This window comes from Brachyistius frenatus, unplaced genomic scaffold (assembly GCF_029030835.1).
Source record: "Brachyistius frenatus isolate BFR_SWC_R1_liver_20210118 unplaced genomic scaffold, ASM2903083v1 Contig_107, whole genome shotgun sequence".
Taxonomy (NCBI): Eukaryota; Metazoa; Chordata; class Actinopteri; family Embiotocidae; genus Brachyistius; species Brachyistius frenatus.
Window position 1 is genome coordinate 1,134,980 of NW_027210706.1, and position 14,249 is coordinate 1,149,228.

The 14,249-nt window shown below is 39.5% G+C and overlaps 1 protein-coding gene across 3 annotated transcripts in view; it reads right to left on the reverse strand.

Moving 5' to 3' along the window:
- Positions 1 to 14,249, reverse strand: part of il1rapl2 (interleukin 1 receptor accessory protein-like 2) — a 444,417-nt gene that overhangs the window by 173,508 nt on the left and 256,660 nt on the right. For all 3 annotated transcript variants that reach the window (XM_069712202.1, XM_069712201.1, XM_069712203.1), the window contains 2 exons: positions 3,321 to 3,490; positions 205 to 308 (listed from right to left, as the gene is read on the reverse strand). In XM_069712202.1, the coding sequence (XP_069568303.1) occupies positions 205 to 308; positions 3,321 to 3,490 (274 nt within the window). The remainder of the gene's footprint in view (positions 1 to 204; positions 309 to 3,320; positions 3,491 to 14,249) is intronic.

Here is a 14,249-nt window from a genome sequence, read left to right on the forward strand (position 1 = left end):
ATGGGGAGAGGAGCTGTATTTATGGGATATTCACAAAGTGTTATCAACAATGCACCCGTCTGAACCAGAAATAATCCTGAATCATACTTCCTTGGAGAATCTAGGTTGTGGCTATTTTACTTCAGGGTTGATGCATGGTGGTGCCAAGTTACTGGTCAAAATGAAATCAGAACAGGCCTGTGTGTTGCTGTGCACATGCGTTACCTTAGTACACAGGTGTAGAAACCGTTGTCTTCCATTTCAGCTGATCTGAACCAGATGGAGTCATCCTCTTTGCTCAGCCTGTGACCTGAGAAGATGATGGGCTCCTAACGGATACAATACAAATAACATTAAATATTCTGTATGGAAATTAAGATAATTAAAGCATTAGCAATCATTTAAAGTTTCTCTCCAGGCATTGATTACACCTTTCGTTTGCAATCCAAGTTGCAGACACTGTCAGATGACAGTAAAAATAATAATAAATATTACTTATAAAGAACATTTGAATGCAAAGTTAAAAAAGTGTTTTCATGGAAGAAACAGGATTCAAACATTACAAGATGGAAAGAAGTATAATATGCCCTTCAGCAAATAAAAGGTAAAATCTTGATTTTCATTGGTGGGGGATTTCAACAAGGCTTTTCAATCCACATGATGATTTTCTCTCCACCTGCAATTGCCACATTGATTGAAATTACTGCATAAGTATATGCAGAAAGGAATACTGTATCACAAATTAGATGCTCCCAAGATTGTGTAAGAATTCAATCCTTCGACCTAAATTTTCACTGTATGTACTAAAGATACATGTCACATAAATGATCATGTCTAAATGTAATCCACCTAAATCCTGACATAGCATTCACATATGATCCACGCTGGTTGGAAAGGGGGACACATTTTTATTGCAGCACATGGGACCCCATCACTGTATGATTTATCAGTCCTTCTAGTTTCTATGGATTGGTGATTACTCAGCCAGACACAAACAAAAAAAGAAAAAGTAAAGACATTTATAGGGATCCCTTATCCTGCAATCACAACTAGCTTTACTTTTAAAGGACTTTCTAGAACAAGAAATTCAGAGTGCATTTGATTTGGAGGATCTGATTTGATCAAAGACCTGATTCTCACTGATTTTCAGTTATCGAAAGACATAACTGAATATTATGCAATATATTACCTATTTGCCGTTAATATGGTATCATCAACATACTGTATACTAATGGGAAGTGATACAATATTACTAAATGTCAGGACCAATTCAATTTTACAACCAGAAAGCAACATCTTTCTCCAAAAATTATGAGAGCTCTATTTTCCCCATTCACAATTAATTTAAGTTTTTTACAGTGACGGACAAGACCTGTATTCCATTTTAGCAATGTATTAAGGTGTACTAATTAACATAACGAGAACAAACTAGTGTGCATACTGATTTTATATGTGTATGGTTGATGGCGGGCTGGGGACCAGACATCCCAATATTGGACATTTTGATAAAAGTTCAACTGACCAGATGGTAGATGTTACTGGAAAAAGCCTGCCATTTTCTTTTCTTTTATTTGTTTTGAGCTAAAATCATGACAAACTATTAGTTTGCATTTTAATTGTAAAATTCAAGTGACAGTTGGGAAGACCAGCAGTTATGCAGCATTATAGCATCTGGCCACCAGTGGCAGCACTGGTTATCTGTGACCAAGCAGCACTGCAGCTGGTGAGCAAGGAATAAATGCTGCACCATTATTTGATTTTTACATACAGACCATTGTTTGTCCATGTTTTTATTTTTTAATTATTTTTTTGTTAATTTACTGTCTGCAAACTCAGTGAGAAAACTGCCTGTCATCCTGTGACTTGTAGCTTCAACATCCCTCCCAAAGTAGTTTTATGAAGCACATGCCAGTCACACTCATAGGGGGTGTTTCCATTTGGCTATTTCAATCCGGACATATCTGGCCTGGCCCTGATCAGATCACAAGTGGTCAGCTTTAGACCGAGTGTTTCCACCTGACATCAACATGTGTCCCAATGACCTCTTGAGATCGGATCCCCCCCCCTTCCCCTTTATGCAACAATTATGCAAATGAACACGTAGGCTACGTGACGGAAATATACAACTAAATGAGAACAAGGACAGGAACCTGAAGATCAGAACCCCAATTTCAGGTCAAACGAATGAATTGTTCCAGGGCGTCTCCACTGTGTCTCTCACAGCTGTGGGTGTGATGTGTGTCGGAAATCACATGATATTAACCAAAAGAAAAAAAAATCTATACTCAGAGGGGGCTTTTGGTGAAACAAGCATCACGTGTGTTCAATCAACTGCTCCATAACGCAAGTTTTCAGTAAGTTTCTCCTGCTGTCAGTCAGCAGAATCACACAGGTGATCCAATAAAAATAAAAGAAGAGCAGAGGTAGTTCACAGATGCGTGCCAGGCCACCTCCGAATGTGGCCTGAACTGGTTGGATCTCAGTGCGTCCTGAGTGTGTTTCCACTCATACTTTTGCTAACCATTTGTGGTCCGATCACGGCCGGGTTGCATGTGTCCAGATTGAAATAGCCAAATGGAAACACCCTCATATACTGTAAATACAATGGGTGGAGCCGTTGGGTCTGAAAAGTGAAGCCAATGCTAAGGGCCACAAGTGGCTGCCACCATAAAAACTCAACATCAACTTCTTTCACAAAATACTTAGTCAATCAATTATTTCCATAAGCCATTATGCCATTAGCTATAGTCACACCTTCTAATCTGTACTGTGGTGGTCCTGCTGAATGTAATTCCATATTTGGTGAGATAATAGGCGTCAAAGAGAAGTATGTTTGGGGGCGTGTCTGGTTTGATTGATATGCCTAAGGTTCAGTTAGGTTTCTGGTATAGCTGGACAGCCATAGTTCCTCAAAGTGATCCACTGCTTTACCTTTCCCAGCTCATCCATAAATGTGACAAGAAAAAACAAGTTGGCGGTGACCTAAATGCTAAACTCAAGGCTTCAAAACATTAGTTCACAAACCAATGGGTGGTGTCACGGTGGGTTGCCAGTTGTTCATAACACATATCAGACTCCTGTATATGGGCTATTCAACATCATTAAATATGGCTGGGTTAAGGTTAAATATATAATAAAGCTATATGTATGTTTTTTTTTTATTTTAGTAATAATATAATTGATTTTTAAACTCTTATCTAATATGCCTCAAGTTACAAATATTACTTTTACAGTGTTTCAGTTCAGTATTGTCAGTTTTAAGCTTTTATATCTTCCAGCCTTCTGACTTTCATTACTGCCTTCCTTCCTTGTGTCCTCTAATCCTAATTATGCCAACATACCTCTGCATCTCCTTTGTTCTTGTACCAGATGAGGCGTAGTTTTGCATTGGTTGCCATGGTGTAGTTGGTTCGGATGTAGCTATAGAACAAGGCACATTTGACCCGAACGGGCTCACCAGCCAGAACGTGGTACTCCTTCAGATCCACCGACCAGTCTATGCATCCATCCACTGCGAGGAAGGCAGAAAAAGAGAGAAAGAGAAATATTGAGATTGTGATCAACGATATAACCTATTATATACTACATACATACATATACACACACACATATATATATATACACACACACACACACACACACACACACACACACACACACACACACACACACACACACACACACACACACACACACACACACATACACACACACATATATATATATACACACACACACACACACACACACACACACACACACACACACACACACACACACACCAAATGTTTGCCTTTTCTGAAATATGTAAATGTATTTGACCTGTATGGCATATTGCCTGAAACTGAAAAAGGGAACGTGTAAAGGTTCAGGAGCAGGTAGGACCCAAATGCACAGACAGACCAGAGGGTAGAGGTCAAAGGGTTTATTAACAGAAAAGCCTCGGGCAGTGGAAGGGAAAAAACAACAAAGCGAGCCAGTCAGGGGTTGGTCAGAACAACAACAAAAAAATACCCCAAAAGTAACAAGATAAAACTAAACAAACAGTTTCAGATTAAATGAAAGCAAACTCAGACAAATGAACCAAGGTGAAAACCCACAGATAAAAATGGAGCCAGAAACAGGAACAGATGACATTAAGAACTCCAGGGACAAGAAACACACCAAATGCATAGCACACACCAACTGAACATAACAGACTGACAAAGAGGGACTTAAAACCGGATGAATATATGCTGCCAGGAGTAATTAGAGAGTGAGTGCACCTGGGGCCGATTAGGAAACTGAAAGTGTGTGAGGTGGGCGTGGCAGGCAGGGGACACAGCAGGGAGAGAGACAGAGACAGATGCTGGGTTCAAATGGAACTTCTGAGCCTGTGGTTACAATATTGGAAGTCATATGCTTGATGTTCAAGTCATAAAAATGCTGTTGCTAGCTAACGGCAACATGGACGGCGTCTAGAAGCTACAGAGGCTAAGAATTTAGCAAAGTAACAAAGGGATAACATAATGCAGGAAATACAAAGGCAGAGGGAAAAGATGAGGCTGTTGGGGAAATCAACATTTTCCTCAGATGTAGGCTATTATCTGAGTTATAATATCAATTACAATATATTAGCTTAACATCCAAAGAAAAATTAACTTCCATGGCCTCTGCCGTTTCCTTAAACGTCAGCAAACATGTCACAACTCTTGAAATCGGAGCTTATAGAAAATTTTGAGTTACAACGTCGTGAATACTACGAGAGGGCTGCTCATATGGACTCATCCTGTGTACACAGTAAATACAAACCCATTTGAATGCTATAAAAGAAAAAAAGAGGACCACAAGTGAGCAAAGGGAGTAGACCTAAAAGGAAATATACTTTCAAAATAAAACAGGAAACATCAAACTGAGAATAACGAACGGAAAAAAAGGTCAACTCATCTTAAAACATGACAGAAAAAGAGATAAATAGTTTCAGAAAAAGCGTGAGAGAAGACAATAAAGACTCAGTGCTACAGAAACAGAGGAGGTCAAGAACACATGAAAAAAGAAAAAGAACAGAGCGGAAGTGTGCTGCGGGATATCTGGGTGAGACCAGGTCAACCGGAACGAACAGAAAACAAGTTGTAGATGGAAGACAAGTAGGAGCTGGTGAGACGTATGGAAAATAACAAGGAGCTTTACCAAATGGACCCCCCCCCCCCTCCTCATCCCCCTCCTCCCCTTTCACCCATCCTCCTCCTCTTTTCTTCCTGCCTCTTGTTCCTCTGGCTACTTTTCCCCCTCATGGTCTGAGGCTCAGATATAAGCACTCTGTTTTAACTGTCACCCTCAGGCACTTGCCACAAGGCCTTCCCTCTGAATTACAGCGTCTAGCCTGCAGCAATAAAGCCTCTGGATCTTCCACCCGCCTCAAAATGCATCCTCAGTCTCACATCCTTACTGCTCTCAAAATTGTTTATCATGCAACACTGATAACCAGTGCGTGTATGTTATGTGGATATGAACAGATAATGAGCTCTCAATAAAATCAAAAATCATCCAAGTCTTTGTTGTAATATTGTCTTTTTTCTGTGGCACGCAACTGACACAATTTATCACAAATGTCACAAATGTCTTGATCTAGAAAAATAGAAGGACATGGTAACAGTTACTCTGATGTAGACATGCTGTATGTTGAAACATGCACCCTGGTCCAGATCTCATCTTTTTACTGCTTGCGTCAGTTATTAAACTGAAATGTAAACCTTTCTGTTGAGAGACCGGTTTGAGTTTTACATTGACTGAGACTGCTTCACCCTTGTCACATCCTTTCTTCTCAGAGCCATAACTCAACCAAGCAAACATCATTCACACATTGCTAACCCACAGTCGAGTCAGGATCTCAGATGCCCATGGAAGATAAAGTCCCAAGCCATCACACTAAAAGGCACTCCCTTATTATGTTCTATCTTGGCTCCTAATCATCAGATGTGGATTTTTTTGTGTGTGTGTGTGTGTCAGAGTATTTAAGGAGATTGTTGTCTGTACAGTGTGAACATAAGCTGTTACGAGCCAAATCTGCAGGTTTTTTTTTTGTTATACAGACTTTCCAATATGTAGATAAATGGGCTCTGGGCTTGAAGCGCAAACAGTTTTTGATATTGAGACATTTAGAGAGGTTTATCAGTCATGTCAGGCTTGACTGACTTTATGCAGGTTTTACCTCATTATAGACTGGATGTTAAAGAGAAAATGGTGAGCTGAATCTTGGATATTATTCAATGGATTTTTGAGACAGTGCCCAGCAGTTTTGTCTCTTATTTCACTGACACTTTAGTTTCATCTGTACTTAGCTATTTTGGCTTATTTTTATCAACCGCTGTCTATTTTTCATACTTTAAATAAGGCTTGCAACCTAAAAGGACAGAGGACTTTCCTTTTAGCCCAGCCATTTCAATGTTGGGTTTTTCTGATAATCAAAAGCTAAAACTTGGTTTCAGACTTTTTTAAAGTACGGTTCAAATCCATATAAAGTTATTTGATTTAATCAGTTAAAATAGTTATTTTGTATATTTAGTTGCCATCTTAAACATACAGTGCCCTACGAAAGATCATTAACAGTATACCATATTAGTCTCACAAAACCAGACCTACTAGCTCCATCGTCTGGACCAGCACTGAACAATGGTCGGTCTGCACTCATATTTTAATATTCATATACAGACGAATAAACACACTGGCCATTGCCATAATGCCATTTTAATATAAAGGGTGTGAAATAAACGCTAAAACCAGTCCCTACTTTTGTCTCATTGTCAATCGTAGCAAAAATGTCAGTTTCACTTTGTTAACACACCATTATACAAATAATGAGGGATAAAATGGCAGAAAAAAATTACCACAGACATGGAAACGGATTAGACTAATTCTAACTATACTTATAATAAAAGCATAGACCCCTCTCTAAATACAGACATAGACTCGCCTGTACTGTTTCTGATATGATGCAGAAATATGAGCTGTGAAAATTATCTTATTGATAACATTTAAAAAAAATGCCTCCATTCCATTGAGGGGAGGTTGTTTCAGTTTCCTTGTATTGTGCAGTCTGGCTCACTTTCAGGACTTACTGGGACACATAATTGAACTGAAACTGAGCCCTCATCAACCAAATTGGCTTCACCTGTGCATGTCAGATATTTGTTGCAGAAATGTGGATTCGTACCGAGGCTACCACAGTACGTCAATGTAAACATGGTTCAGCACTCTAAAATGTGTCAGGCATAATTTGTGTTGAGTAAAGTCACCACCAAAGATTTAAAGATGCATTTGCATGAGTTTACAGTTCAAATTTACAGCCATACGCTTAATTGGTAACATTCATAGATTTAGCAATATGCATCAAGTCATGCGGTGGCAGGAGAGATTTAGTATCACTGCCACACACACACACAAACACAAACACACACACACACACACACACACACACACACACACACACACACACACACACACACACACACACACACACACACACACACACACACACACACACACACACACACACACGCCGTATCTAACAGCAGTCCTTTAATCACTGACAACGTTGACAGATATTCAGACGATAGTCATAAAAACAGATATTGTGGGTGTGTGTGTGTGTTTAATAACAAGTTTGAATGTTAATAGAAATGTGTGTAACAAAATGAGGTAATGAATAGACCAGTCTGACTCGGTGGTTGAAAATTAATGAGCTGACACAAATTGAAGGTGTGAGTGCAGTCCATTCAACACCGAATACAGAGCATTTCTCTTTCTCTCACACACACACACACACACACACACACAGGATGCACCCAGGGCACCACATTAATACAAAATCACATTAGTTTGGTCTGCTGGACTAATGCCTTTTGTTTTAGACAATGTTTAACACAAGTCAGACACAGTAGCAAACACACACAGTACCACACACACACAGACAAACACACACACACACACACACACACACTTATTCATACATACTCTAAAACACATTAGAACGATGGGGCCATATGTAGCTGCAGGTCATAACCAAAGCAAACTCCCAATAATTCATCCATCTTTGCCTCTACACAGGCTTGTTTGTGTGTGTGTAAATCAGTGTATGTGAGTGCATAAGGGTGAGTGGGCGCGTGTGTGTGTGTGTGTGTGTGTGTGTGTGTGTGTGTGTGTGTGTGTGTGTGTGTGTGTGTGTGTGTGTGTGTGTGTGTGTGTGTGTGTGTGTGTGTGTGTGTGTGTGTGAGCGTGTGTGTATATATAAACCTGCAGAGTATATGTGTGTGTACGGAGGAGTGCAGCTGCGTGTGTCTGTAGACATATTAAAAGTGTGGGTGAGGTGTTAGCATGGGCAGATATATCATTCCCGTCAGCTCTATCTGCATATGGATGCTCCCAAATGGCAGAATGAAAATAACCCTGGATAAATGGCAAAGTTTCAGAGTTTGGAAAAGTGCAGAGAGTTTGGGGCAAAACACACACACACACACACACACACACACACACACACACACACACACACACACACACACACACACACACACACACACACACACACACACACACACACACACACACACACACACACACACACACACACACACATAAACAAAGTAACAAACCCAAATACTGGACTATACTTGTTTTCCTTTAGAACAAATATATGAATGTAACAAACTAGATGTTAATGTGAATTAAATGTCAGTAAATTAATTTGATATAAATACTGTCATATCAAAACCATTATTTAGATTTTCTGATGCTGAAAAATTGCTTCAGAAAGGTTCAGGTTTTGGCAAATGACTCATCTCTACAACTACAACTACAGACCAGTCTCTCTTCTTCCCTTTCTTTCCAAAACTCTCGAAGCTATCTTTTACCAACTCTCCTCCTATCTCCACCATAATAACCTTCTTGACCCTCACCAGTCTGGTTTCAAGGCAGACCACTCAACAGAAACGGTCCTCCTTGCTGTCTCTGAGCAGCTTCACACTGCTAGAGCAGCCTCTCTCTCCTCTGTCCTGATCCTTCTTGACCTTTCTGCTGCATTTGACACAGTGAACCACCAGATCCTTATTTCCTCCCTTCAGAACCTCGGTGTCTCAGGCTCTGCTCTCTCCCTGTTCTCATCCTACCTCAATGACCGCACCTACCGGGTAACTTGGAGAGGATCTGTGTCTGAACCTTGTCCTCTCACTACTGGGGTCCCTCAAGGCTCCGTCCTGGGTCCCTGGGTCTCTGTACACCAACTCTCTTGGCTCTGTCAACACTCGCATGGTTTTTCCTACCACAGCTATGCTGATGACACCCAACTGATCCTTTCTTTTCCCCGATCTGAAACACAGGTAGCCGCATGAATCTCTGCCTGTCTGACTGACATCTCTCAGTGGATGTCCTCACACCACCTGAAAATCAACCTCGACAAGACTGAACTGCTCTTCCTTCCGGGGAAAGGTTCTCCCACCCATGACCTGACTACTGCCTTCAACAACTCTGTTAATCCCGACCCTGACTGCTAAGAACCTCGGCGTGACACTCGACAGTCTACATCCAGGACATGGTCAAACCCTACATCCCAGCCCGTTCACTCCGCTCTGCATCTACCAATCGGCTTGTTGCTCCTCACTGAGCTAAACACTCTACTAAATCACAACTGTTTGCTGTCCTGGCTCCTAAATGGTGGAATGAGCTCCCCACCGACATCAGAACAGCAGAAACTCTGAACATCTTTCATCACAAACTAAAAACACACCTCTTCAGACTTTACCTTGAACAGTAGAACTTTAGTAGCACTTAAAATGGCACTTACTGATAGCACTTTGTAGTTTGGCTTTCTTGAAGAAATTGCATTTTCTTGATTCTCGTTGTTCTGGGTTTTGTACCCTCATGGTTGAAATGCACTTATTGTAAGTCACTTTGGATAAAAGTGTCAGTTAAATGAAATGTAATGTAATCTCATTCTGCCATCCACCATTTTACCACTTTACTGGAAACAAGGGGAATTAAAAGACAGCCAACCTGGCAGTTGAGACTTTTTTGTGGCAGACATACTTCTAAAGTAAGCTCCAGGAGGGAAAACTGCAAATTGAAATGCCTCAAACGATGTTTATCAGCAAAGGAGCTTTAACAGCACTGTAAAGGAAAGTAGATGGCAATGAATGATTGACTGTGATCATCATCTTAAGCTTGCAGCTACAGAATGTTTCTGTTTTTATTTCACTTGGACATGTTACATGTGTTACTGGCTGTAAAACCTTTTTCGAATCATGTTAGGTAACAGTCATAGATTTATGTATTTTTCTATGGAGATGGAGAGGGTGAACCAGCTGGGAGGTGTAGTCACTGGGTCTAAGATTGGTGGATGGAAACTGTGTGACCTGTGTGCCTCCTCAGTGCTGTTTAAGCAACTCCTTTGTTTTGTTTAGATTTTTGTTGTTGTTGTTGAAAAGTATTTATGATGGGTTTTTTATTTACTATGAATAGAAGTAGTGAACCAATCTAAGTGTAGCTTTTGACCAGCTCCCTAACTGCAACATGTGTTCATCACAGTACAAAAACACTGTTGACTGTGTTTCTTGGTTGCTTGTATATTATATGTATATTATATATATAGATTATACTGTACCGTATCTATATATATATATATGTTGACTGTGTTTATTGGTTTGTTGTATATAATATATATAGATATTTAATGTACTGTATATATACTGTATGTACTGTGCATTTTATATTTTATATTTTATTGCTTTTCTATTATATTATTCTATTCTATTATTATTTTATTCTATTGTTTCTATTATTGCTCCTGTATGTATGCTGCTGTGGCGAAAAAATTTCCCCTCGGGGATTAATAAAGTATATACCTACCTACCTACCTACCATGTGTGGATCGCTGTCCATGGCACTGAACTCCATCCTTTAGATGGAACATGAAAATGGGCTAAGCAGAGGTTTTATTTCCTAATGTTGTACTATTATCCTGGGTTTAATGATACCTTCCTGATTCTTCCTCATAGAGGCAAGTTCTGAACATATCTTTGTTTCATTGGAACCAACCTTCACTCATGTTGTCCTGCTAAAATGTCCTTTAACACGCCATTTCATTTCTTGGGAGCTGCATGTGTATCATTATTTTATGTCTTGTCCCTTTGAAATTTTCACAACGTTTAATTTATTCATAAATAAAAGAAAATATGAAAACTGAAGCGCTCCCATTTGATCAACCAATGACAATTACCAAAACCCTGTAAATAAGTAGTTGCAAAATGAACGGAAAAATAAAAATAAAAACAAACAACATATGAACATAAAACTGTAAATGTCCTGGTATTGCATAATAAACAGAAGTGGTGCTCATTCCTTCAGCCTTTTTTGTTCAATAAAAACATACTCTTCTCAACACCAGCAAAACCAACATAAATGCTTCCATAAACTGCTTAAAGGTTGATTTTTTTAAATTTTTTTATATGATGGATGAATTGCCGTTTTCCTTACAGACTGCATTTGAATTACATAAATATAGTATAACTAGTATTCACAATATTAAGCACATATGTTGTAGTGTATTTAACAGCTCAAGGAGTGTGAGGTCTTTAATTTGTGCTGGGTGCAGAATTTTTTTAGTTCAGGCCTGTCAATCAAACGTAAAGCCCTTCAGAGTCTCCAACCTGTCTACACACCTCCCACAATCCCATGCAATACCACTACAGCTGGTGCCGTAATAATAGCTTGACCTGACACACACACACACACACACACACACACACACACACACACACACACACACACACACACACACACACACACACACACACACACACACACACACACACACACACACACACACACACACACACACACAGGTAATGACCCCAACATTCACAAACAGGTGCAAACACACACATACAAAAAAAAAAAAAAAGGAGGAATGAAGTTAGACACACCAAAATGAGATGCACAAACACAGAAACACGTACACACAAGTCTATCACCACTGTGGGGCAATTTACACCCTGGGGTGAGTGGGGGAAAAAAAAAAGGGAAAGAAAAGGAGAAAAAAAACCTGAAAAGAAATGGAAAAAAAAAAAAAAAGGTGAGAACAAGATTAGAATGTGAGAAAGTGACAATGAAGGAAAGAGAGAGAGAACCACCATTTGGCCCAGTGGTCTGTGTTGATGTTCAATTTTAGCTCACAGCCAACTTGGTGGTTACTTCTTTTCTCTCTGAACACATTTTATGAGAATAGGCTTTAGTCTAGATAGAGCTTTATATATATACAGGGACACACACACACATATGCCTCGAATAAATAGTGTATTGCTTTATTTGTGTGTGAAAGAGAGCAGGGAAAAGCATGAGAAAGGGTGTTTGCCATTTTCAAAATGACTCCTCAAAATGAGTTGCACTCCTTCACAAACTGGTGGAATGCGCGCGCGCGCGCACACACACACACACACACACACACACACACACACACACACACACACACACACACACACACACACACACAAGCAATCTATTCTGTGAGCTGTATGAATATGGTAATGCTTTTGTGGGTTATGGCCCTCATTCATTGCTATGGACTTACAACAGCATCTATCAGCATACAAGGTCTGCCACAGCAGACACACACATACAGATGCATTGGAGAGCAACATGCACGCATACACACGCTCACACACAAACATGCACACACATACATAATAACATCCACAGTAAAATACTCAACTTCATCTTAATACACACACGTTCGCACACATGCATCAGGGCTGAATAAATGGAGTTGACCACAGTCTGCCCTCTGTCTAATGCTACCAAACAGACTGAAATGTATTCACTCACATGAGGAAATACACACACACAAACAACGCACACACACAACTATTCTTTTAAACACTATTATTGAACAAAAGAAAGAAATATGTGCCATTTATTGAAACCAAAGCTGCAAAAACATTGTCTGACCTCACCTGAGTATCGTACTGATGGGTGAGGCTTTGTTTGAGGGGATGGTGGGCTGTAATGAACAATGACAAAAGTAAAAACAACTATCATGTGCTGTTTTTTTTTTTTTTTTTTTTTTTTTAAAGGGATTGACTCTGATGTGGTTGGCAGAATAAAGTTAAATTAATAAGATATATAGAGTATAATGTTTTCGGGATCCAGAGGAATTATTTTTCCATGCACTGAACACTCAATCATTCATTTGCCCACTACCTGAGCATCACAGCTACATGTGTCGCCCATTCCTACAAAACACTCCACGTGCATACTCAAACATACATGCATACAACATGTATGCATTAAACGTTGGTGATTGGAAAACTAGCGTGTGCTAAAGGTAAGACAATTAATTATTGCTGTGTCATCTTTAAATATTGCTGTCATGTAATATTGGTACTGTGTGGGATATGGATTACAACCAAAAGATTCCATTCTCCAAAGTAATCAAATGAACAAATATTTGGGGTAGAGCATGAAATCGTTGGTGTTGTAACAATTTTTAAACTGCGTTCTGTCAGCATTTTAACTACCATTTTAATTCAATTCAATTTATGCAGTCTGACTGACATTCTGACTGCTCTTCATTCATCAGAATTAGTCAAGAGTGAACAATTTCTATGTATGACAACATGTTGTTTATTGTATGAATGACACATACCCCTGGGTTTAATACTGGATTAGTTTACAGACAGCTGCACTCTAAATCATTAAACTCAGTTTTTGTACGTCCTAATGGCTAAATCTATTAGCAACACCAATCAATCTGTGTATAAACCGATCTGCTAAGCCCTAAAGACTCCAATGCAACCATGCAGTCATTCAACCAATTCACAAAAATAGTTTAATGTAATTCATCTTATCTTAATTCATAATTTAAGGTACCTGATGCAAAGGAAAACCGGAGTATCATTTTCTTTCCAAATGCAGGAGGCTGAATTAAGAAAAACTCTGTTCGTACCTGGTATTAACAGAAGATCTGTTTGCAGACAACTTATCTAAGAATGTGTGTAGAATGCATTCATATCATCAAGACCACATTTATAGGTGGTCAGCGCCACATTGTGATCAGATCTCAACATGTGTAAACAGCGCGATCACATTGTGAGGAAATAGCATCAGTCCCACGAGTTTAAAGGTCACCAAACTTGGGCTCTTTCTGACTCAAGCAATGCCAACAAAATACAGAGTTCGCAACAGCAACATTAGCTCAGCAATAGAGAGATACCGCAACATTGCTTCCCTTGACCTTGGACGCACAA